The following is a 23,453-nucleotide window of genomic DNA, read 5'->3' on the forward strand; positions in this document are numbered from 1 at the left end:
TGTTGCTCTCTCATTGAAGAACTAAAGAGCTTCTTAGTTTAAATGGCCTTAAGCAGTTATCTTTAACGAGTAAATATCAGAGGAACTTTGGAGCCACAGACATAGAAAAGCCAAACTTGCCGCGTTTCGTACATAACAAAGTAATAGTAGTATCTTACGTGATCTCTTCCAACACATTTTAGAAATACTTTCTGTTGTCTTCCATTCGTGAACAATTCAAAACTGTCCATAAGGCCTATCTAAGTTGTTGTTCAGCTACCATCAGTCAATAGTCCCTCCCCCCCACAAACTATGTTAAAAGCATATAAAATTGAAATTACCCATAGACAATATAAAAATACATGGCGATTTTTTAAAAGCTTAAATAGCCAAGAAAGAATTCTTTTAAATAAAAAGTATAAATAAATATTAGGCTTTCAAGACGAAGTAAATTTTTAGTGTTGCAGGAATTATTTATTACTTGTTTTTTTTAAATAGCAATAAAGAAGATTTGCGATATCCAGAAGTGCCTGGGAAGCTTAAGAGTGGTAGATCCTGCGAAGAAACGGGAACTAATCTGAATCACATCGCATTCTGGTTGAAGGTTTGGTCTATTTTAGCCAAACTAAAGGTCTGATGCCTTCTCCATTTTTTTTTTGGCAATCACAAGAAAATGTAAGGAATTTTGCCCATTATACCTCCCGATTTGTATCTAGTCTTCATACAATGTATTGACAGGTATTTCAAAGACCCTTATATACAATTTGCTTTTCAATCAAAACACTTTCTTTAACCTGAGATCACTCTTGAATATCTAAAAAAAAAAAAAAAAAAAGTAAGCTAGAATCAATAAGGCCAATTTTTAAATCATACCTGGACCATGTTTCATTCCATTGGTGCTGTAATATTCGTGATGAATGACAAACGAGCGGAAAAGCGGGGCTATATTCCTTCCAAATGAAATGATCAACACCTTCATGTATGTTTTTGTTCTGTACAAATATAAATTTCAACAGAAGGTGCAAGATAATTGACATTATTGGTGATAATGAAAAGGAAAGACAAAAATTGAGGAAATAACTGTTTCGTTTCACACCATAATAAGCAAAAACTACATTTATTTTAGATTTCATTCATACTCACTCACAATAAAAACTATTCACTACTACACGCCGCCAAATACTATAGGCGACTAAATGTGTGCACGTGAGTTTAACTTTAGTCTTAGAAATCAAATGAGGATACAGTCAAGTTCAGGCTTCTTTAAAAATAAATATGGTTAGGGCGAAGATTTGGCTTTAGGTGCGGCATAGAGGATGCCATACCATAGGACCGTGTGTCTTTAATCGTCAGGATCTAAAAAGATTCAGCCACGATATATAGATCACCTCTGAGAAGTTCGCCAATAGCTTTGCAGGTCGCACCTCGGTAAAGAAGTCATCCCACAGTACTATCAGGCAGAACTCTTCATATTCCTCACAGCAGATTCTTTGAATCAACAACTATCAATGATACAGTTTTGGGCGGAATCAACACATAACTTAATAACAAATGGCACGACTGCCAAGAAGACCAAAGAAGACTGCCAAAACCCAGCCCGACCTGTCATTAAAACTATATTTATTATATGGTGATTTGCACAGGTTTTTTGGTTATGTTTAATTAGCTGGCAATAGTCATAACATTTGCAAGGACTTGAAGCTAATATGGAAGTTAAAATGATTGATTTTAAAATCTAGCTTAACTTTAGATTGGACTGAACTGATAAATCAGACAACCCTTTCTCTTAGAATATTTACCCTTTTTTTAAAGTAGAAATTTGAGTCTGTCTTTGGCAAGCCCAGATGTGTTGGAACTAACATGTTTTCTTTCCTTAATTAGAATACACATCAGTCAAGCCACATCAAGATAAAATTTAACAACCTGCAAAACATATGTTCAACTCATTTTATTTTTTTACAGTAAAATTACAAGGGAAAAGTGTCCGCTCTGCTCTTCTTAAGGACTTTAACCAAACTCCAATCTTCAATAGAGAAATGTTTCTGGATATATTCCCAACACCCACAGAATTCAGAATTTTATTTTATTAGCTTAGATTTAAGTAGACGTGTACCTCGTCCCCGCCATTCTTCATTATTTTAATTGTCAGAGGAAAATATAAATGTTGACTGAAGAAACTTAGCGGGTTAAGACTCACGACAGGAAAATTGAGAAACTTATAAATGAATCCTCAATGCACCAGCAAGTACTTATACATGAAACCGAAAGATTAATAAAACATGATTAAAGTAAAAAGCCAATAGCAGAGTACAAAGGCATTTGTAATCATTTTTGAAACAGACGAATTTACAATCCTGATTTCAAGCTTCGATATTTCGTTCTTTGTTGTCAATCACAAGCAAGCAACAGTTTTGACTCAACATATCTTTTTCTTAGTGTCGTTGCCACTAATTATTAGAAACAGACTAAATCTTACTATACAGAAGCCCTTTTTTCTTTCTTTTCTTTAAATTGCTTATAGTAATACCCTGTCTGATCACAGACATTGGCCTTTTAATTAGTTGATTTTTTAAATCAATCTTAAAGTAACCCTATTCCACCAATGTAACAAACATTTGGCTAACAGCATTTTAATTCAATTAAAAATAAAACATAAGGATTTTCATCAGTATTACATCGAATTTAAGTACACTACCCACTACAAAAAAGAAAAAAAAAGATGAATTAACGTTTTACCATTCTTCCAATTTAAGTTTTTTTCAGCTATTTAATCGTTGACATAAAAAATATTAGACAAGGAGTCCAAGAGGGAGGAGTAGTCATTAATATAACTTACAGAGATGATGAGAAGGTGACAGGATCGCATCTTGCAGTCAATAAGCATGGATAACCGTGAGGAAGCTGATTCAGCCTCAAATAGGATTTCTGTAAAAAGTAAATCAGCTAGATGTGCTTACCACTAATCTATACAAGTTATTTATATACATATAAAAAAGTTTAAAAAAAACACAATTTCCTTCTCTATGCTTGGCTACTGATTTAACCTTCCATTTCTGTGTTATTTGTTTTTTTGGTTTAATTTCATTACTTTTTTAACAGCAGACTTTGGACAGGAGCATCCGTTTCAACAAATTAATGAATCCCATTTACCTTATATTAACGTTTAGCAAATAACATTAAAGAATTAGTTAGGGCCTACATGACTAATGATTATTGCAGTTCATATACTGAATAGTCTTTAAGAATTACTACAACTAAAAGCATTTTAAGCAAACAACTCTTGAAAATGCACAGAAGGGGTGGGGGCAGGGAGTTGTCCTCTCTACCATCAGTTGTACTTAAGCCATTGTGACCTAAAATAATGCTTAGTGTTTTCCACTCCTAGAAAAATACACATGAAGTCACAGTGAAATTAAATTCAAACTTTGTGATTTGAAAGTCGATATTTAGTCTTAAAGCTGGCCCATTATTTCAAATACTAACTTAAAGTTCTTTCAGAATTCGTATACTTTTTTCACCATCAGCATTTGGAGAACAAAGACAAAGTTTAAAATGTATTTTAACAATACATTTTATGTATTTTAAGTCGTGTTTGCTATATTAGCAGGGACTCTGAAAACTGTAACTCTTTCTTTACTCAGATATCACAATATGTTTAAGCATAAATAATATAATTTCATCACAGTAGCCTATAAAGGATTACAGAGACTTTTTCTTTGTAGTGTTGGAACTTACTTGTTTTTTTTTTTGTTTTTTTAACAAGCAAGATTACTTTCATAACCATCCCCATTGCATCCAAAATTCCAGTCAAAAGTTAACATAATGCTAAAGATTTTCCGTTAATTGTTTATCTTTAAAATTTGAGTGGTTTAAAGCAACGGGCCATTTGTGTCAGATGTTTTTTTTCAAGATTATGTTGAATAATATAATTTTAAGTAGAAACAAAGTAGTAAAATACAATTTCAACCAATTCCCACACTAAAATAGATTAAATTACTACCATGGACATAAAACAGGTAGCAGGATCTGAACGGAAGACAGAAGGCCCCAATGTCAATCAGCAAGAACTCATCTCTCATTTCCTCAGCCAAGCCCAAAAGTGATGCAAATCATTCCTGAAGTTGAAGGTAATTAGTAAAAATCATAAATGTATAAAAATATCAATTGTATTTATCACAGTACAAAAATTGACATAAGAAAATAGAACTAAATAACAATCACAACTTTCTAATTTTACTCTCTGGACATCTAAGAAACCTATCAAGCTCATCCATCGTATCATCTACAGAATGTCTCTTTCGAGAACTATCATTACAAACTTTATCAAATATACACAAATCTAAAGAGGATATATTTTTAGGTGATTTAGGATCAATTGAGACTGAAACATTTTCAAGAACAGATTTTCTACGACCATCTTTACAACCACTCTCAGCAGAGCAATTACCAAAACTCTTTTCAAGTTGAAAGTCCTCAAGGTCAAACCTGTACATAGCCCTCTTTCTCCTACTTTCCCTCAAAGAATCAACCAAAGAAACTGATTCATTACTTTCATTAAAACTAGGAGCAGTAGGTATCAACTGGGTTAGTAAAGTGGATCTGACTGATGCCCATCTTCTTTGTCTTTCTTCATATTTGGCTTTAAGTGTATTCCTACATTGTTTCAGTGCACAACTTACAACAGTCAGCCTTTGAAGGTTTTCTCTTCTATCCCTCCTCAGCTGTGAGGCATATGCTGCTAACTTATTGGACCATCTATTTAATTCTTCTGTAGCTGACACTCTGTAGTCTTTCACCTCAGTTTCACCATATACATTTTGACAAACCATCTAAAAAGGAAGTAGCTGAGTTTTAATTGGACAATAGTAAATCTTATCAATTAAAAAAGACAATCCAAGGATCAAGCAGAAGATAAATTCCTCCAAGGATACTAAGATGTTTCATTGGATGAACTTAAAGAAAAAACAGATACATGATACATTGTTAGTAAAAAAAAAGAGTTCCATTGCCTAGCCATGTCAATTAGATAACCTTCTGTATTAAGGGTGAAGGTTTTGTAGCACAACTCCCCATAGTTTCCATGGAGTTGCGCAGAAAAAAAAGGTTGAGACAGCAAATTAGACTATTTCCATCTTAATTTATAATTCCAACTGAAGAGATAATGCCAAACCAGAGATTTCCAACAGCTTCGTTTATATAGTATATATTTCTCCTCTATTGCAAATTGCATCTAAAATCAGTCTTGTGAAATCCAGCTCTTCCCAAGAATTCCAGAGAAAGGTTTCCCAGCCTGTACAATATGTACTAATGCAGTCAGCCTATGGAGCCCTATGGGCGTAAGCCCTTCAAATCTTCAATTGGAAGCCCTTCTTCTAATTTCTGGAATGACACTGGCTGATATGACTTTAACTGAAGATGGGCTTAACATTTACCACGAAGTTCCTCACCCTGATTTCATCAATTGGAGGGAACAGACATTTGCCCCCCCCTCATACTGTGAAACATCTTTTTTTATTGGGGGGGGGGGTATTTTTTACTTGAAAAATGCCTTTTTTGGTATTGCTATTGAAAATGTCGTGGAAAACAACAAATTTGACCCCCCCCCCAGATTTTGGATGATACATTAGTAAGATACTTGCTGTCACATCATGCTTTCATCTTAGTATAGACAAGAATAATTTTTTTTAGAATGGAGTTAAAGAAAAAGATTTAGAACCTGTAAAATTTTAGGAGGCTATATCACAAGAACTTTGATACACATCTGTAAAGGCTGTACATCTTTTTTTCAGACAGAAAAGAATTAATGTAATTTCACTTTTTTTTCTGAATGACAACAGACATTATATTCAAGTAAAAACATCTGAGATTATGAAGTTAACAACATGTTAACTAACACAAAGAACATATCTAATAGCATTTTAATCATTGGGAATAGCAGTTATTTTTCCCATAATCAAAATTGCCCAACATATACCAGAGGTCAATATTTCTACTTTATTAAAAGCAAGAGCCAACAGAGGAAAGAGGAGGGGAGAATAAATAAGGAATATGTATTTTTCTGAATATAGCATAATTTTGCTGTATATATTTCTGGCTTGCCAATGGGGAGGTGATGGGAAGAACTTGTCTGATATAATGCAAGCACTTTTGAGATTTGAGATGCATTTTAGTTGTTTCCATTTTAGAAGATGAAGACTACTCTTTCAACTGTTGTGTTTTGACTGATTGGATAGGAGCATAAAACTATTTTGGAATTGTTTCTAACCATGTCTGAGGACAAATGCCTATGGAAAAAAATTGGATCAAGAAACTTGACCAACATTCAAATAAGGTATCCAAAATTTTCACAGGCATCTTTTCATATACACTTAGTTGCTTCTTGGAAGCTCGTCATTGCACACAAGTTCTTATTTAGCTTCTGATCTTCAACATTCTGGTGTTTTTTTTCTTAAATGCTAATTTTAAATGTAATTACTTGATGTATTATATTTTAACAATATAAAATATCCCTTTTTATATCACCAAGCTGTTAAGGCTGTAGTCCACACATGTAATAGTTTTTCTCACATGCATACCTGATTTCCTATATATTCTTTTAAGCACATATTGTCACGGTTTTAGGTAAAGGTCGTAACTGACATTTTTCTCGAATTCCATTTTGTTCCTACTGATTACCTCTATGACACTTATACTTATCGTGGGCCTATCTACAGCACTTCTTGGAAATATTCTTCATGTCTTGGGCATAACAGAAATTTTAAGGTTTTGAGCAAAGGCTGTAAGTGAAGTTATAACCTTTGGTCCAAATCGCAATCACTACTATTGTCAGTTACGACCATGGTCTACTGTTACATACGGCCTCACTGGTTTTCTGTAAAATCATCAAGTTGCCGGACGTCTCAAATGGCAGTAATTTGAGAAAGGTTAAAAAGGTTTTCGCAGGTAAAACAACTGCAACTTCTTGTTGGTGTAAGTGATCTTTGGTAGGAATCCATTAATATTCAAAGATCTTAGGGTGTGCGTTGACATCAACCAAAAATGGAATTCTGGCAGATCCCTACCACAGGTTGAGCTGAACTAGTCAAATAGGTTGACGCCAAATGCGTCCTAGATGTCGCAAAGGTAAGTGTGGGTTCTGTCAAGAATGAGACCAAATAGCCTACTGGGAAATATTGTAAGGTTATATGGGTATTTTTGCTCAAAAATAAGGGGTGGAGGAGGGGGTCAATATGTTCGAAATGTTACAATCGAGCTACTTACATTAACTGGGGCGGTATGGGGGAGGGGATTGGGATACGATGAGTCTGAATATGAAGTCAATTTTTATACCAAGTTGCCAAATAGTCCTAAATCCAGCCAGAATCTGGAAAATTCAATTTTTGTAAAAATTGAGAAGGGATAAAAATGATATTTTTATCTCTCGAGAATTAATAATTCTTGCACCTTCCTGCTCTCTGAATGTAAAAAATGTGAAAGTAGGAAATATGGCTGAAATATAATCTCTCTTCTGGGTCCCAGGATGTCTAAACGTATCCAGAACAAGAAAACAACCATTACACCAAAAGAAATCTTCGAATATTTAGCTGAATGGAAGCCTGATCCAAAATACAGACAAAGTGACAGTGACACAGAAGATATTGAACTGTCTCTCAGGCTGAATAAGGATGTAAAACTATACACAGCTCATTGTTTGTAAATTAAACTCAGAGAAAATTCAGGCAGTAGAAGCCAACCGACTGAAAAATGTGAAGTAACTGGTAACAATATCAGTGCAGCCAAAGATTTAGAAACAAATAATGGTGCCATTGATTTCAATGTAGTAATGTGTGGTGTTGCTCCACTCTTTTCGATCAGTCAGTACAGGAGCCATTGATCACTTAGAAAAACAACTGAAACCCATTGACACTTCCACAACAGAAGTAATTATTGATGCTGATGTCACTAATATCAAAATTGGAACGGATAGTGGGGCATTGGACGGAGGAGAAACAGTTCCAGAAAAAAAAGGGGCAAGATCCTGAGTAAAAAATTGTTACATTGAAAAGAGCAGCTCGGGAAGAATATACTTCAAGAAAATTGAAAAGTCATTCCAGTAATGAAAAGAAAAGAAGCACCTCACAGATGTAAGTTTGAATTATAACAAACTTAGTGAAGAGGTATAACAGAGTATCTTTGATGACTTCTGGAAACTGGGAAGAGAAAGAGGGAACAGGGATGTGCAAAGACAATTTATTTTGGCTAGTATGAAAGTAGTACTGACCAAAGGAAAACCACTGGAATGGATTCTCAAAGGACAACTCCTTCTTTTAGAGCTTCACTGTCCATGGTGTTCAGAAAAAAGTTTGCAAGAAGAACTTCCTTGGGATTTTGGATATGGGAGAAAAATTTCTTCTGAATATTTTGAAAAACAATTCACCTATCTTGTTGTCTCAACTGGATCTTAGGAAAAAAAAGCATCCCAAGGAATCAGAAGATGTGGATTACTGAAGATCAATCAAATTTGCAACAGATTATGTTAAGTTGTTCTCAGCAGTTGATTCCCACTACTGTAGATCCAACTCAACTAAAAATTATTTAAGTCCAGACCTCAGCTAGCCGCCGGTCTGGAATATGATGTAAGAAATAGCAATTGGGAAACTGCATTCGAAATGATTTAAACTCATTTCACAAAGACAATACTTTTTTTGTCAGCATATGAAGAACTGTGTTTATTGCAATATTTGCAATTGCATATTGCATCTGTCTGGTGTTTATGCAAAGTAACAAAAGAGGCGAAATTTAACGAACAGGAGAGTAGTGAAGAATTATGGTATGCAAATTAATATTTGGCCGGAAAAGTCACTGGTGATAAATCGCTAGGGGTGGCACCGTGATTGAGTGATTTTCGGGGATTCGGGGAACCCAATTTTTTTTTTGGGGTGACACATAGATTTTCGGGGAAATCTATCATCCCCGAAAATTCGGAGATGGTGCAAGCCCTGCTTGTTTTCTAATCAGGAAATCGAAATACTTAACCACACAAGAAAAGAAAAGCTCCGACTTTGCGGTTGACGCAATGAAGAATTGCCGCAAAATTAATTTAAAGTCAGCCGAACGCCACCGCCTCTGCCGGCGACGGCGCGCCTGCGGCGTAGCGACACTTCGGCGGCGGTCAACCGGGCCTCTCGTTGGCGGCGGTCGGTCAATCCGTCGGCGCGGCGCCAGGGTCTAGCTGAAGTATAGCGTGAATGCTGGTGACGAAGAGCGGTATTGTTTTGAATATGACTCCAACTTCTCTGTATTAAAGATGAATGAATCAAAAAACGAAGAGAAAGGGGTAAAAACAAGTGCATTGAATACAGTTCCTTCCTACAAAGCAGCCCAAAAACTTGGTTATGTCCCATTGATGGATGCCGTGCCCACTGTCAAAGCAAAAATTCAAGGATCCCACAGACCTTTACCAGACTCTGGTTGTCCCAAGAAATTATTACAACGTTTACAGATATTTACCTCATGCCGGCAGCATTCGAGATCCCCTTGATGAATCCGACATAAAAAAAGATACCTTTCTTACATATTTGAAGTTGAGTAAACAAAGCATAGTAAAAAGCTATAACTGCATTTAGGCTACATTTTTGGTTTTCAGCTACAGTTGTAACTACAAAACAGCCAATCAGGTAAGAGTTGGTGCAAATGTGCTTATACCATAAAATAATACACCCGAACATTACCCCTTATAAATTTTCCAAGATTTATCTTGTCACTTTTCTGATGTGTGGAAACTTCCTTAACACTGTTTTCCTTCTACTGTAAAATTATGATTTTGTCAGTTATGACCTTTAGCTATGTCTTTCCAAACATGAATTTAAAATACGAATAATCAGGTTTGATTCATTTTTTTAATCATGATAATTGGAAAATTACTGAAAAAACTGATTTGTTCATATTCACATGAAGAACAATTAAGTGAGGATACATGTGGGAGTAGTGACAATACTGACCATATTCTTCTGTGTTAATAGGTTATATACAATAGATAAATTTGATGCAAATTTTGCATAAATATTAGACACTTCATGCTTTCATACTAGTGGAAAAAGCAGAGATGTTGCATCATTTAAAACTGGAATTTAAATCAGTTATTGGAGGCACAAACGGGGTACCAGCAGTAAGCATGACATACCTGTACCTTGCCTGAACTAAAATCATTCAAGAATTTTGGCCCATAGTAACTGAAGCTTCATTCCTTACTTATATTAATCCACATCATGATTTGATCCTGTTTAACTCACAGCCTATATAACTGAACCTATGCTAAAACTCTATCCATGTTCATGGTTAGGTGAGTTAGTTGAATGAATGGGGTTGAATTACAAAGGTTGAGCTGAATGGTGTTGAGTTACATGCACACCAGCAATGTATTATTGAAACCACTTTGTGCCCATGGTTCCTCTAATAGCACCACAACTACCAACTTTCAGCAGGTTTTTTCACCTATCAGTTTATTTTTTCTGAAGAGAAGTACCTTGAGCCAATCAATAGGACATAAAAATCATCATTTTCACAGATATATCCCTTTCTCAAAATTTTACCCACAAATGGCCAGATGTGCTTAAACCACATGATACAAGTACACTACACTAAGAGAACAGATTCTAATATGAAGAACTTACTCATGAGCCCCACATACCTTCCTCATGAAAGAATCCTGATGTGATTAGAATATTGGTCACTATATAGTTACTAAGAAAATTTCCCCCCAAAATTGAAGAATTCCAGGTCTTAACAGAAATCATTGTAACAGTTGGGAATTCCCCAAACTAAGACACTTTAGAGCCTGCCAGAGCCTGGGATGTAAAGGCTAGTTGGTAAAACTTCTCAGAGAAAGTAGATTTGATTATAGGTGCCTGCCAACCAAATTACAAGTGGATCTGGCAACAACTCTGTGAGGACATGTTAGGGTTAGAAATGGCCTACAACACTAGAAATACTGTCCCTTTCATCTAATGTACTTACCCCATTAGCTTCAAGCAGAGTAATCTTATACAAAGTCAGAAAAGGGTTGGAAGCCTATAGAAAACAAGAATATTTTTCTTGTTAAGAATGTTTTAATATTTAACTTTGTGTTTCAAGTGTATGCCACAAAAATTCGTACTCCATTTCAACCTTGTTTCTGTAATTATCATCTCAGTAATGCTGAACAACAAAGTTAACTGATCACGAACATGATGGTAATTGCCTCAAAAAGGGTTTCAAACTTGTCCAACAGGATCCTTTGAAATCCTGATCTTTAATGTACTATTTTCATCAACACCACAGCTTCTTTTGGAGTATTTACAAATGATAACATCTTAATCCTGAATTTAATAAATGTTATATATTTGAAATTCCCATGGAGTGAGAGATATATTTACTAAACCAAAAAGTAACATCAGTATTAACAGCCACTCTGAGAAATTAAAAACTTGTTTTATTACCTTCATCAATATCAATTATTGCTTTGTGGGTATTTCTAAGTTGACAATTTTGATCCCTAATTTTAAACTCCAGTGGCTTTATGTATTTAGAATAACCATGAAATGCTGATTCTTTTGAAAGGTTGAATAACTGTTAATTCTTGATTAAGTTTCTGCAACCACCGATTTTGGACTTGTGAAAAACCAATTTGGTAACTCAAAAATTAGTACTAAGCACAAAAAATTGATACAATAATTTAACATGCATCTAGTGTAATCTTATTTTATGAAAGCTACCAGTCTTATTATATATGCAAGAAGAGATAACAATTTCTAAAGCTAGATTTTGCAAACAAGGGCTGAAAATTACATCAATTACAGTTATTATATATGTAAAAAAAAATAAATCATTGACACAGCAAAGAGGAACTGTACATTCCAGGATAAGAAGTAAGTAAACTAGCCCCAGCCAAAGAATATCAAAGCCAGAAGTTGCCTAATGTGAGGAGATGTTGGTTCAGGTACACTAACCAACTTATTTTAAGTCAAGTAGTTATAATATCCAAAGCATAGAATTCTTTCAACTTTCAATTTGGTTAAGACTTATCATGTTCTACCAACTTTTAATCCAACTCCTGACTAGAATAAAAAATAACTAATTATTTTACAAATGTAGAGCAGAAATTACTAATGAACAGGGCCTAGGCAATATGGAAGAAATTCTAGAAAAAATTGATCATCATTAATTGTGACTGCAAAGGAGAATGCAACCAGTACCTGACAGCCATTAGAAGGTTATGATACAGTTTCCATATTTGGAAATAGTACTGGAGAGAATTGAATGGTACATTTGGTAAACACATTACATAACTGAACTAGGGACAAGGGGAACACTCTAATCCAGCGTTTTCCAAACTAGAAGGCATGCCTCCCTAGGGAGGCAGAGACTAGTCAAAGGGGAAGCACAAATATTAGCCAGGGTTGACAAAAATGAAATGAAATTAAAACTACACAGTCACACAAAATATATATACCCTTTCGTGATTCATGGGATTTAGAAGCCAAGGCTGAACAAAAGCTAGGTTTGCTATCTCAAGGTAAAACTAGTAAGATTTTATAGATGCTACTAAACATTCCGTCCAGGGACGATCAATTATATAATTGTAAAGCAGCGTTCACAAGCGTGTCTAGCTAGAATCCCATGTGTAGGCACGTGTCTAGCCAGAATTAAATGTCTAGGCAGCGACTGTTCACAAGTAAAATTCAGTGCTTAGGTAAAACTGCAAATTAAGTTTCAAATTGTCATTTCTAGCCAATTAAGAGAGCTTATGCGGGCAAACTTCCCAAATTCTATTTCCTATTTTTACTTTCACAAGATAATGGATAAGACGAGGCAAACAAATGCCTTAGATAGGATTCATCATTATTTCTAGTGGTTTAAATTTGCCTAAAATGAACAAAACATTCAATGAGAAAATAAAAATTAGATTTCAGTTTAAAAATGTTGAGATAAATGATGAAAATAGGGGAACTTAACACATTCTGATTGGCTATAATCGAAAATCCTAGACATTGAGTTTTATAGTCTAGAACTCTATGTTCAGCCAAGTGCCTTATCTAGCGTGTCTAGCTTAGTGCTGAATTTTACTTGTGAATGGGCATTGCCTAGACATTAAATTGTGACTAGACATGGGATTCTAGCTAAAAACACTTATAAACGCTGCTTAAGAGGATCTTTGTGATCAATTAGTTTCTCAGATGTGCACAACAAAATTTACCTTACAAGTAGAAAAAGAAACAGGTGTATCAAAAATCAAATATTTTGTTGTATATTTTCAATGTGTTGAAGAGAATAATATAACGAAAGATATATATATATATATATATATATATATATATATATATATATATATATATATATATATTCCTGACAAAGCCATATCCAGTGAAATTTTGAATAAAATTGAAAGTCTTTAAGAGATGGGGCTATGGTAGGCAAATTTGGGGAAAAAAGTTTGACATGTTTCTACCTTTAAATTTATCCATCTAAGATAGCTTGTGTTGGAACTTGGATGCTTTATTAATTCATTTCTTGAATTACTTTAATGATCTTGATTTTACAAAATATGTATGGGTAAAGAATCAATTTATCCATGAAGAAAATGATGAATTTAAATTAACAAGTAGGCTAATGAGGAAGAAAACTTGATTAAATTAGCTGGTGATAATTCTTTAAAACAAAATTTTCAGAATACATTTCTAATTTAATTTTGGCTAGATGTTAACAATAAATATACTGTTTTATCAAATGAAACTTGTAAATCATTGATGCAGTTTGCCAGATCGTGTTTATGTAAAACAGGATTTTCTGCATTAAGTGAAAGGAAACCAAAATATTGTGTTTGTTTGGTTGTAAAAAAGGTGCTTCATGCAATCATTTTATCATTGACACCAAGATTTGAAAAACTTTGTGCTAATTATAGGCAAGCACATACATCTCATTAAAAGACAATAATATAAAATTGTTATTTGTTTTCTACACAAAACAGGATTTTCTGTATAGGCAAGCACATCCATCTCATTAACAATCAATAATATAAAATTGTTATTTGTTTTATTTATTTGTAAGAGCTTGTCTTAAAGATTTTGTGGCATTAAAAGTTACATGTTTGCATTATTTTATAAGATGGAAGGGAGGTGCCAAATTATCAAACACTTCTAAGGGAGTCCTGGTAAAATAAAGTTTAGACATCACTTCACTAATCAATAACTTTTACTCTTTCTTGCAATAATTGTTTTACTCAAGAAACATGTCCTTCACTTCTCATGGTCCCGTACATAGGCCTAGGACATACGTTTATACAGGATAACAAAAAACACTCAAACCACAAAATTACTTCTTTACCACATGCAACATGTTTTTATTAATTTTGTTATCATATTCACTTTCATTGTTATCTACATTCATAAAGTTTTTAAAATAATGTTTGATATCCATTATATCTGAAAGTCTTACAATCAGATAATGGTCAAATTGTTTTTACAGGTCAATAAATTTGAAAACTGTCAAGCAGCATTGTTACCTTGCAACCCCCATTTTTGCACAGCAGCTTTGACTATATCCCAACTCCCCTAATGTGCAAATGTATAGCCAAAATTGTAGCCTACATTTTCCATGTGTTTTTCAGTTTCTTGATTTCATCAGCATTGATTCAATTTACAGGTACATGAGTTGAAATAAGAGTGATGTAGGGTAAAATGCATGGGACATATAAAAATAGGTATGGCAAGGTAGCACTGCTGCACCTGAGCTGTCTAACTGCATAATAAACCACATTTTGAATGAGACACACTCTATCCACCCTTTTGGCTTAAGTTATGCCAGGAGGACTTTGTCTGATGTTGACTTTGCTGATGATGTAGCCATCCTTAGTAAACATCTCGACCAACTTAAGTCTGCACTCAAGACACTCTCCTCCACTGCCTCCAGAGTTGGGCTGCAAATCAACTGAAAGAAAACAAAGATCATGCCCAAAGAAAAGACCACTTTGGTATCACCCTTAACTGTTGCAATCAAATGCCCATATCTACAATGCCACATCAAAAGTCCATATCTACAACACCACAGTCTCAAGCATCATGCTGTACTCTTCTGACACATGGCCAATAACCCAGACACAGCTAAGAAAGGTTGATGCCATCCAAACTAGACACCTGCATCAAGTTGGAGGCTTCAAATGGTATGACAAGATCTGCAATACTGAGATCCTGAGGACCTTCAGGTTAGTGAGCCTCTCCTCCCAAGTAGAAGCTTGTTCTCTAAGATTGTACAGCCACTTACTCTGCCTCCCGCCAACTATCCCTGCAAGGATCATATTTGACTTCAATCCCTTCATTGTCTGGAAACATCCTTGACAGGAGGCTGTGCACCAGATGGGCTGATGTTGTAAAATTATAGTAGGTGCCTTCAAAATAGCTTAACTACAATTTTTCTACTTATATTTAAGTACAAATTGTTTTCTTCACATGTTTCCTACTGAATTTAAATAGAGAGCAAACTGTGAAGTACAAAGACCAATTTTCCACTTCTCGGCCAGTTTTTTTTTGTGGAATTCCACAAGGAACTGTGATTGGGCTGCTGGGCATCCTCCTCATGATAAATGAAATTCCTGCTGAGCTGGAGGACAGATGGAAATATGTTGACGACTTGTCCTTAACAGAAATCATATCTAAGGATTTTAAGAGCAATGCTGCTGGTTTTATTGATCAAGTTACCTCAGAGGCGGCTTAACTAAACATGGTTGTGAATAAAGACAAATGCTTGGTCACAACATTTTCTTTCCTTTGGAATATTCAATCGTCTTTCGAACCTACTATTGCTTCCGAGCTAATAAGCCATAAAATAACTTTACTTGGTGTAGTGATTTCTTCTGACCTCTCAGGACAGGAGAATACAAAGACAATCGTAAAAAAGCTAATGGCGGAATCCAAATGCTAAAGACAATTGTAAAAATGCTAATGGCGCAATCCAAATGCTAAAAACACTAAAAAAATTTCGAGTTCCTAAGGACAAGCTGAAACTAATATTTTACATCTGCCCCTAAGTGGAATATGCTTGTCCGGTTTGGCACTTTGCCCTTATCCAGGATGAAACTGATAAAATAGAACAAGTTCAGAAGAGATCACTGCAAATCATATATGGTGGTTCCCCTCTGGCTTACTCCTTTTACCTCAAGGAATTTAAACTTGAATCCCTTTCTTCCCACCAAGAAAAATTATGCCAAAGATTTGGCTCCTCCCTCCTTCAACATCCCATCTACCGATCATCCCCCCCCCCTTTTGTCCCTTTAAAATCTCATCCCCCCAGGGAAGTGGCTGAGAAGGTTCCAAAACTAACCCCAGTCCACTGTAACACCATACAATAAAGTAAAAGCTTTGTGAAATAATACAATGATCTCTAGTGTTTTTATTGTTTAGCTTATTTTATCCTGATGAAGTTTTATCAGACAATTTTATTCTCAATCTCAAGTGTTTTTATCCTTTAGTTTATTTATCCTGACAAAGCTTTATCATACAACTTTATTTTGAAAATTATGACAAAGAGACATCATATTTGGGCTTTGCCCACAAGAGCTATGTCTTGTTTATGAATTGAATGAATTTGAATAGTCCTAATTTAAGACTAATAGCCTTGATTTCTCTTTGATTAAAATTCTAGCTTAGTGGCTTCTTGCTATATTGGGAAATATTTGAGTCAGGTGAATGAATCTTTCTGGAAAGCATCAAGAGCCTTAAAAATCTCTTGGAAAAATATTTTGAAATACCTACCTCCACCTCCTTCTCCCTCTAAAGGGCACTGACCTTTGATGACCTTAAACAATCCTTGTGAAACCTTACAAATTAGATCTTATGCACAAATGATAAAAATATACACTGGGAAGGTGTTGCCAAGCTACTGCATCTTCCTTTTCAATATCTAGGACTTCAAAGATTGCATACATGAAAGGTATTGCAAACTTGTGAAAAGATTGCAAATATGTGAAAACCCATATACTAGAATTTTCCCACAGTGGTTGCTATGTTAACCTTCTTCTGACTTCTAAGTCCTAGAAGTTTACCTAGGTTGCTCAATCTATTGGAATTATACATTATACCTTAATCTTGAGTTTCCTTTTCTTAGCTTTTAGTAAGAAAATGCAATTCCTCTGGTTTGAGTAAAATTTCAAGCAACATGAATGTTTTTTTTTTTATAATCTAGGAAATGTATGATACTGTTCTTTAAGCTAGGCAACATGCAAGACAGCCACTCAAGAAAAGCAAAGATCAAACAGGCATTACCCAGAAAATCCTGAGATGCTGAATAAACAGTGAGTTTGTCACTCCAAGAACTATATTTACACTGAAGTTTTTAGGGTTTAGGGGGAAAAAAGGTACCTAGGTTAGGTTATGCATTTAATATATGCTATTCTTTACCCCCCCCTAATATGCACATATATAGCCATTTATTAGCATTAACCGAACTTCACTTCTTGCATGTTACTAGCTAATAGAACAGTACCAAATTCATTAGCAGATCTTTGAAAACTCATAAATTTGGATTGAGCAGAGTTGTAAAGCTGATAACGCTTTTCTTGTACTCTATTTAAGCAGTAGATCTATTATTGCAAGGTTTCACCTTTATAACACAAATACTTTTACAAGTAATCAAAGGTCAGGGCCCTATAGCAAGTGAACAAGTAGAGGTGGGTAGGCTGCTTCAAAATACCTTCCCAGGACACATTTTGGTACTTATTTACTATATGATACACACTTGAGGATGTAGATTGCAAAGATGAGAGAATAACCAGTCTTCATGGTCTTTATACCACACAATTAGCTTTGGCTTGGTGGAAAACTACATTGTAGCTATATTTTAGTTAAATATTTAGTTGGTATTTTGGTTAGGTATTTAATATAATACATTTTGTGCATCCTCCCTACCATAATTCTTTCTTATAGAGGTAAGTTTGTTTCTTAATTACCTGAATAGTCTGTAAATATAACCAGTACCTTAATTTTGTTGCTAAATTATTGTATTTTCATCATATTTTGTTTTATTCCATTAGCATTCACAAAACTTCACTTCTCAAGTATGTATCATATAATATATAAGTACCCATAGGCTACTTTAGTCTGTAAACCCATCCCTGAAAGTTTTGTTTTTCCTAACCGAATCTCTTTCCAAGAGGGCAAAATGTAGCTTGTCTAGAATTTTACCAGATATAATGTGGGCTATGCAGCCTTTTCACACATTACAAGGGGGGATACGTATAGGCTAGTGAAATTACAGGCAAAAGTGTTAATTAGTACAGTCTAGAAAAGTACATGTAGAGAAGGAAACATGTTAAGAAAATAATCAATACTTCATAATATCCCAAATAATTGTAAGCTAGCTAACACATTTAGTATGCATCCCTACTTTACTTCCCCCCCTAATGTGCAAATATATAGTCTGTTACATATTTCTAATACAATCTGCCGCCTGTCACTTGTTTGGTAAAATTCTACTTTAGCAATTTTGGAAAGAGGTTGGGCTAGGAAAATGAAACTTTCAGGGACGAGTCTACATTCTAAGGTATGTCCCAGGAATGTATTTTTGAAGTACCTACCTCAACTCCTTCTTCCTCAAGAGGGTCCTGAGATTTGCCTACATGCCAGGTCTATACCTATTGAAATTTTGACAAAACAACATTTTACCTTAATTTGTATTATCAGTTTCTTTTTCTCTGGCTTTAGTTCTGAAAATGCAATTCCTGATATTTGAGTAGAATTTTAAGCCATATCAATGTTTTTTTTTTTTTTAATTTAGGAAATGTATTTGCATACGTTTAAAACCTTATAAATTGGGATTGAGCAAAATTGTGAAGCTGAAAATAATTTTGTTGTACTTCATTTAAGAAGAACATCTATTTTGCAAGGTTTCACTTTTATACCACACAGATTTTTAAAGGTCATCAAAGGTCAGGGCCCTATAGAGAGAGGAGTGGGGGTAGGTAGGCTACTTCAAAATACCTTCCCGGGACATCCTTTAGACTATAGACCCATCCCTGAAAGTTTCATTTTCCTAACCTAACCTTTTTCCAAGATAGCCAAAAGTTGCTAAAGTAGAATTTTACCACTTGTTTTCTGGTGATTGTTTTGTTGCAGATGATTCAATTTATAAGGAAAGCTACACTATATGAATTTCTGCTATATATTTGCACATTAGAGGGAGAGAGGGCCTGGGGGTGAAGTATATCAGGGCTACATGCAATATGTGTTAGCTACAATTATTATGCCTATTATGAAATATGCCTAGCCTATAACTTCTTTTCTTAACATGTTTCCTTCTCTAGAAATAGGTCTACACCATTACAACTAGGCTAATCTGCATATTATGAAGCATGAATTTTTTTTCTTTACATAGATAATTTTGGAGACCAAACTGCCTTTCCGTGACAATAAATAAAAGTTCAAATAGGGATAAAATCCTTTTAATAGACAGTGATGATGATAACAGTGATAGAAATTCACAAAAATACCAGATATTTTGGTCACATATACAGTGACCATCATCAGTAGTAAAACAGTTTTACAAATCTGATTGACCAAGGACATCCAATCAACCTACTGCTGTTGGACTTTGCCAATGCTTTCAACAAGGTACCACAAATTTGATTGCACTCCAAATTATCTGCCTCTGGCCATGGGCGTAGGGAGGGGGCAGCTGCCCCCCAAGACCTTCAAATTTACATTAGATATGGCTGAAAAACCAGATGGTTGGAAAAGTAGTTGATAAAAGGCCCTCCATCACACAATCGACTGCCCCCCCTAGACAATATGCTGCCTATGCCCATGCCTCTGGCATCAATTCAGCTGTGATAGACTGGCTAGTGAATTTCCTCACCAACTGCAAGCAGAAAGTCCGCTTATTTGAGATGGGTGGCCAGCCAATCTACTCCCATGAGGCCATGGTAATGAGCAGGGTATCACAGGGAACTGTACTAGGCCCAACCCTTTTCTTGATGTACATCAACAACATTTTCAATCATGTAGATAATAGTATGCATTTGTTCACTGATGATGCCAAACTGTTCAGCATTGCAAATCCACAGACCATCCAACATGACATAGACAGGCTACAGGATTGGACTTAAGACTTGCTCCTTCAATTCAATGCAATCAAATGCTGTATTTTGTACCTTGGACCTAACAACCCAATGGCCACCTACTCAATTTACAATCCCATCACAAAAACAAGGGAGCATCTATAGAATAGAGAAGAAGAAAGGGACCTTGGTGTCATCATCAACAACAAGTTGAAGTTCCACAGCCATGTTCAGCATGTTGTTTCCTGTGCAAATTCCAGCCTTGGCCTATTAAAACAGACCATCAGTAGCTGAGAGGCAACAATATTCATTAAATTATATAAAGCTGTTGTCAGACCCCCTCTTGATTTTGGCATGTGCCTTGCAGGTCTTCCTTATTGGCAAGATGTAAGGCTCATCAAAAATGTTCAGAGGCAAGCAACAAAGTGTGTGAAAAGCCTAAAGTCAACTTCATATGAGGACCACCTGAAGCAACTTAAGCTACCTACCCTCATCTACAGATGCATGCATAGCAATATGATGCTGACTGACAAACTTCAAGAAGAAAACTCTACCATCTTTAGCAGCAGTCATAGCACCAGCCATCATTACACAAGAGGAAACTCCAGTAATTTTTTTTACCAAATCATATTATTGAGTAACAACTAAAGTGAATATACCATTTGATGCCTTTTTTATGCTGATTATGAATATAATAATCATTTTTGTCAGAAATATATTTTAGCCCCCCCTCAACCTAACCCCCACCCCCAAATGTGCAAATATATATCCTGAATTGACATATATAGGGGGGCTAAAATTCATTTCAGACAGGAATGATTATTATATTTGTATTCAGCATAAAAAAAGGCATCAAATGGTATATTCACTTTATTTGTAAGTCAATAATATGATTTGGTAAAAATTTACCAAAACTCCAAGAAGCTGCAAAAGTTAAGCTCCTGATCAAGAACCCATCAAATGTACTTCTCAAGAAGAGTCATAAACCATTGGAATCAATTGAAGGAATCAATTGTCAGCACTCCCTCCATCCAGTCTTTCAAATGCCACCTTGACAAGGGGTGGGAGAAGAGGCAGTGGAGGTTCAATTGGGAGCCATCAAATCAAGAGCACTACAGGTCCGGAGGACCTTAAAGCTATCAAATGGATTAAGGTAAGGTGATAATATGATTTGCAAAAAAATACCATAAACTGAATGATAGATATATCCAGCATACAATATCCTAGAGCATCTTCCAGTTGGTAAATATTTACCAAATCATATTATTGAGTTACAACTAAGGTAAATATACCACTTGAAGCTGTTTTTCATGCTCTTTACAAATATAATAATAATTTTGTCAGAAATGAATTTTAGCCCCCACCCCTATATATACCAATTCAGGGTTTATATTTGCATATTAGGGGGGGAGGAGTTTAAACTTACCTCTTATTTACATCAGAAATAAAATTACCCCCATCCCCCTAATGTGCAAATATATACACTAAATTGGTATATATAGGAGTGGGGGTAAATATTTACCAAATCATATTATTGAGTTACAACTAAAGTGAATATACCACTCAATGCCCTTTTTTATGTTCTTTACAAATAAAACAATCATTTTTGTCGGAAATGAACTTTAGCCCCCATCCCTATATATACCAATTCAGGGTCTATATTTGCACATTAGCGGGGTGGGGGTAATTTTATTTCTGATGTAAATGAGAGGTAAGTTTAAACTTTACCCCCACCCCCCTAATGTACAAATATATACCCTAAATTGGTACATATAGGAGTGGGGGTAAATATTTACCAAATCATATTATTGAGTTAAAATTAAAGTGAATATACCACTTGATGCCCTTTTGTATGGGTAAAGTTCTACCAAATCATATTATTGAGTTAGGACTAAAGTGAATACACCATTTGATGCCTTTTTTTATGCTGATTATGAATATAATATGCCTAGGCCTAATCATTTCTATGGGAAATGAATTTCAGCCCCCTCCTATATATTCCAATTCAGGGTTAGGTTATGTTGGGTTAGGTATATATAGGGGGGGGGGCTGAAATTCATTTCTGATAGAAATTATTATTATATTCGAAATCAGCATAAAAAAGGCATCAAATAATGTATTCACTTTATTCCTAACTCAATAATATGATTTGGTAGAACTTTACCTTTTTATGTTCTTTACAAATAAAATAATCATTTTTGTCAGAAATGAATTTTAGCCCCCACCCCTATATATAGCCTACCAATCCAGGGTATATATTTGCTACTTAGGGGGGTGGGGGCAATTTTGTTTCTGATGTAATTAAGAGTCAGTTTTAAACTGTACTCTCACCCCTCCAACGCGCAAATAAATACCCTGAACTGGTATACATATGAGCGGGGGGTAAATTTCTTTTCCGACAAAAATGATTAGCTATTATATTTTGAAAGAACATAAAAAAGGCATCAAGTGGTATATTCACTTTAGTTGTAGGCCTAACTCAACAATATGATTTGGTAAATATTTACCAGAGTGGGGGCTAAAATTCATTTCCAACAAGAATGATTATTATATTCATAAAGAGCATTAAACAAGGAATCAAGCAGTAGGCCTATATTCACTTTAGATGTAACTCAATAATATGATTTGGTAAATATTTACCTTTCAATTTACATATAGGCTATATTCCTTGGACTAGAGCTACTTGGGCCATCAGGAGGGTAGGAGGACCTAGGCTAGGCCTATAGAACAACAATTAAAATTGGAAATAGCATAAAATAGGATTCAAGTAGTGTATTCACCTTGTCCCTACATCAGTTATGAAATCTTGTTGGCTAAATATCAACCAAAACCAATTCACAAAGAACTGTCAAAAAGGCCTAGCCTGTATCCAAAAAGGCAATGATACACATAGGCCTATAATCCAAGCCTTACCTTAATCTTAGCAGCAATAAAACTCCTTGTAGCAATTGGAATAAGAAATTTGGCAATTATATTCCCTCCAATTACCGTTATTCGTTTAGCATCAATATTGGACTGGCGAGTAGCCTATTATGGCTATTAAGCCTAATCAAAATCAAATGGCGTTTGCAATAATATTTCTTCAATGTTTAACGGCAAAAATTATATAAGATTTGCAAAATTTGAATATCATCAGGGTTGCCGCGAAACCAAAAAATTTCGTAAGTCCAAGCTCTTAAAAACGTAACTTTTGACAGGAGTATCTTTTCAAGTAGACCCCGAAGCCGCGCCGAAAAAAACGGTGGCGCGCCGCCGAGCTTGCATCAGCACGCTGACGCCACCGCTGATTCTATCGGTGGTGAAGTCACTAATACGCCGCCGTTTTTCTCTCTTTTTTGCTGATCGATATTGACCTTCGGGCTTCAACCGTCATCCCGGCTAATCTGTTTCTTAAAGATAAATACTGTCATCT

At 35.1% G+C, this 23,453-nt stretch overlaps 2 protein-coding genes across 5 annotated transcripts in view; both read right to left on the bottom strand.

Annotated features, from left to right (window-relative positions):
• The window catches only part of LOC148950326 (uncharacterized), an 18,424-nt gene extending 13,638 nt beyond the window's left edge, over positions 1-4,786 (bottom strand). For all 3 annotated transcript variants that reach the window (XR_016141962.1, XM_089091561.1, XM_089091562.1), the window contains exons 1-4: positions 4,659-4,786; positions 3,980-4,094; positions 2,816-2,904; positions 853-971 (exon numbers count right to left, since the gene is read on the bottom strand). Coding sequence is in view for 2 of the 3 variants with exons in the window: in XM_089091561.1 (XP_088947687.1) it covers positions 853-971; positions 2,816-2,904; positions 3,980-4,058 (287 nt within the window). In the remaining variant the exon portion in view is untranslated. The remainder of the gene's footprint in view (positions 1-852; positions 972-2,815; positions 2,905-3,979; positions 4,095-4,658) is intronic.
• On the bottom strand, positions 4,197-23,068 carry LOC148950327 (uncharacterized). 2 transcript variants are annotated; one of them, XM_089091559.1, is made up of 2 exons: positions 22,955-23,068; positions 4,197-4,808 (listed from the first exon to the last, which is right to left on the bottom strand). In XM_089091559.1, exon 2 carries the CDS (start codon positions 4,806-4,808, stop codon positions 4,197-4,199), a length of 612 nt encoding a protein of 203 aa, XP_088947685.1. In that variant the 5' UTR covers positions 22,955-23,068. The 2 variants fall into 2 exon arrangements, with proteins under 2 accessions (XP_088947685.1, XP_088947686.1); XM_089091560.1 differs by lacking the exon at positions 22,955-23,068 and adding an exon at positions 14,498-14,600.
• Between the last annotated feature and the right edge of the window lie 385 nt (positions 23,069-23,453).

The sequence above is a fragment of the Artemia sp. Qi Xiang Cuo genome, chromosome 7 (genome assembly GCF_049724085.1).
Source record: "Artemia sp. Qi Xiang Cuo chromosome 7, ASM4972408v1, whole genome shotgun sequence".
NCBI classification, from domain to species: domain Eukaryota; kingdom Metazoa; phylum Arthropoda; class Branchiopoda; order Anostraca; family Artemiidae; genus Artemia; species Artemia sp. Qi Xiang Cuo.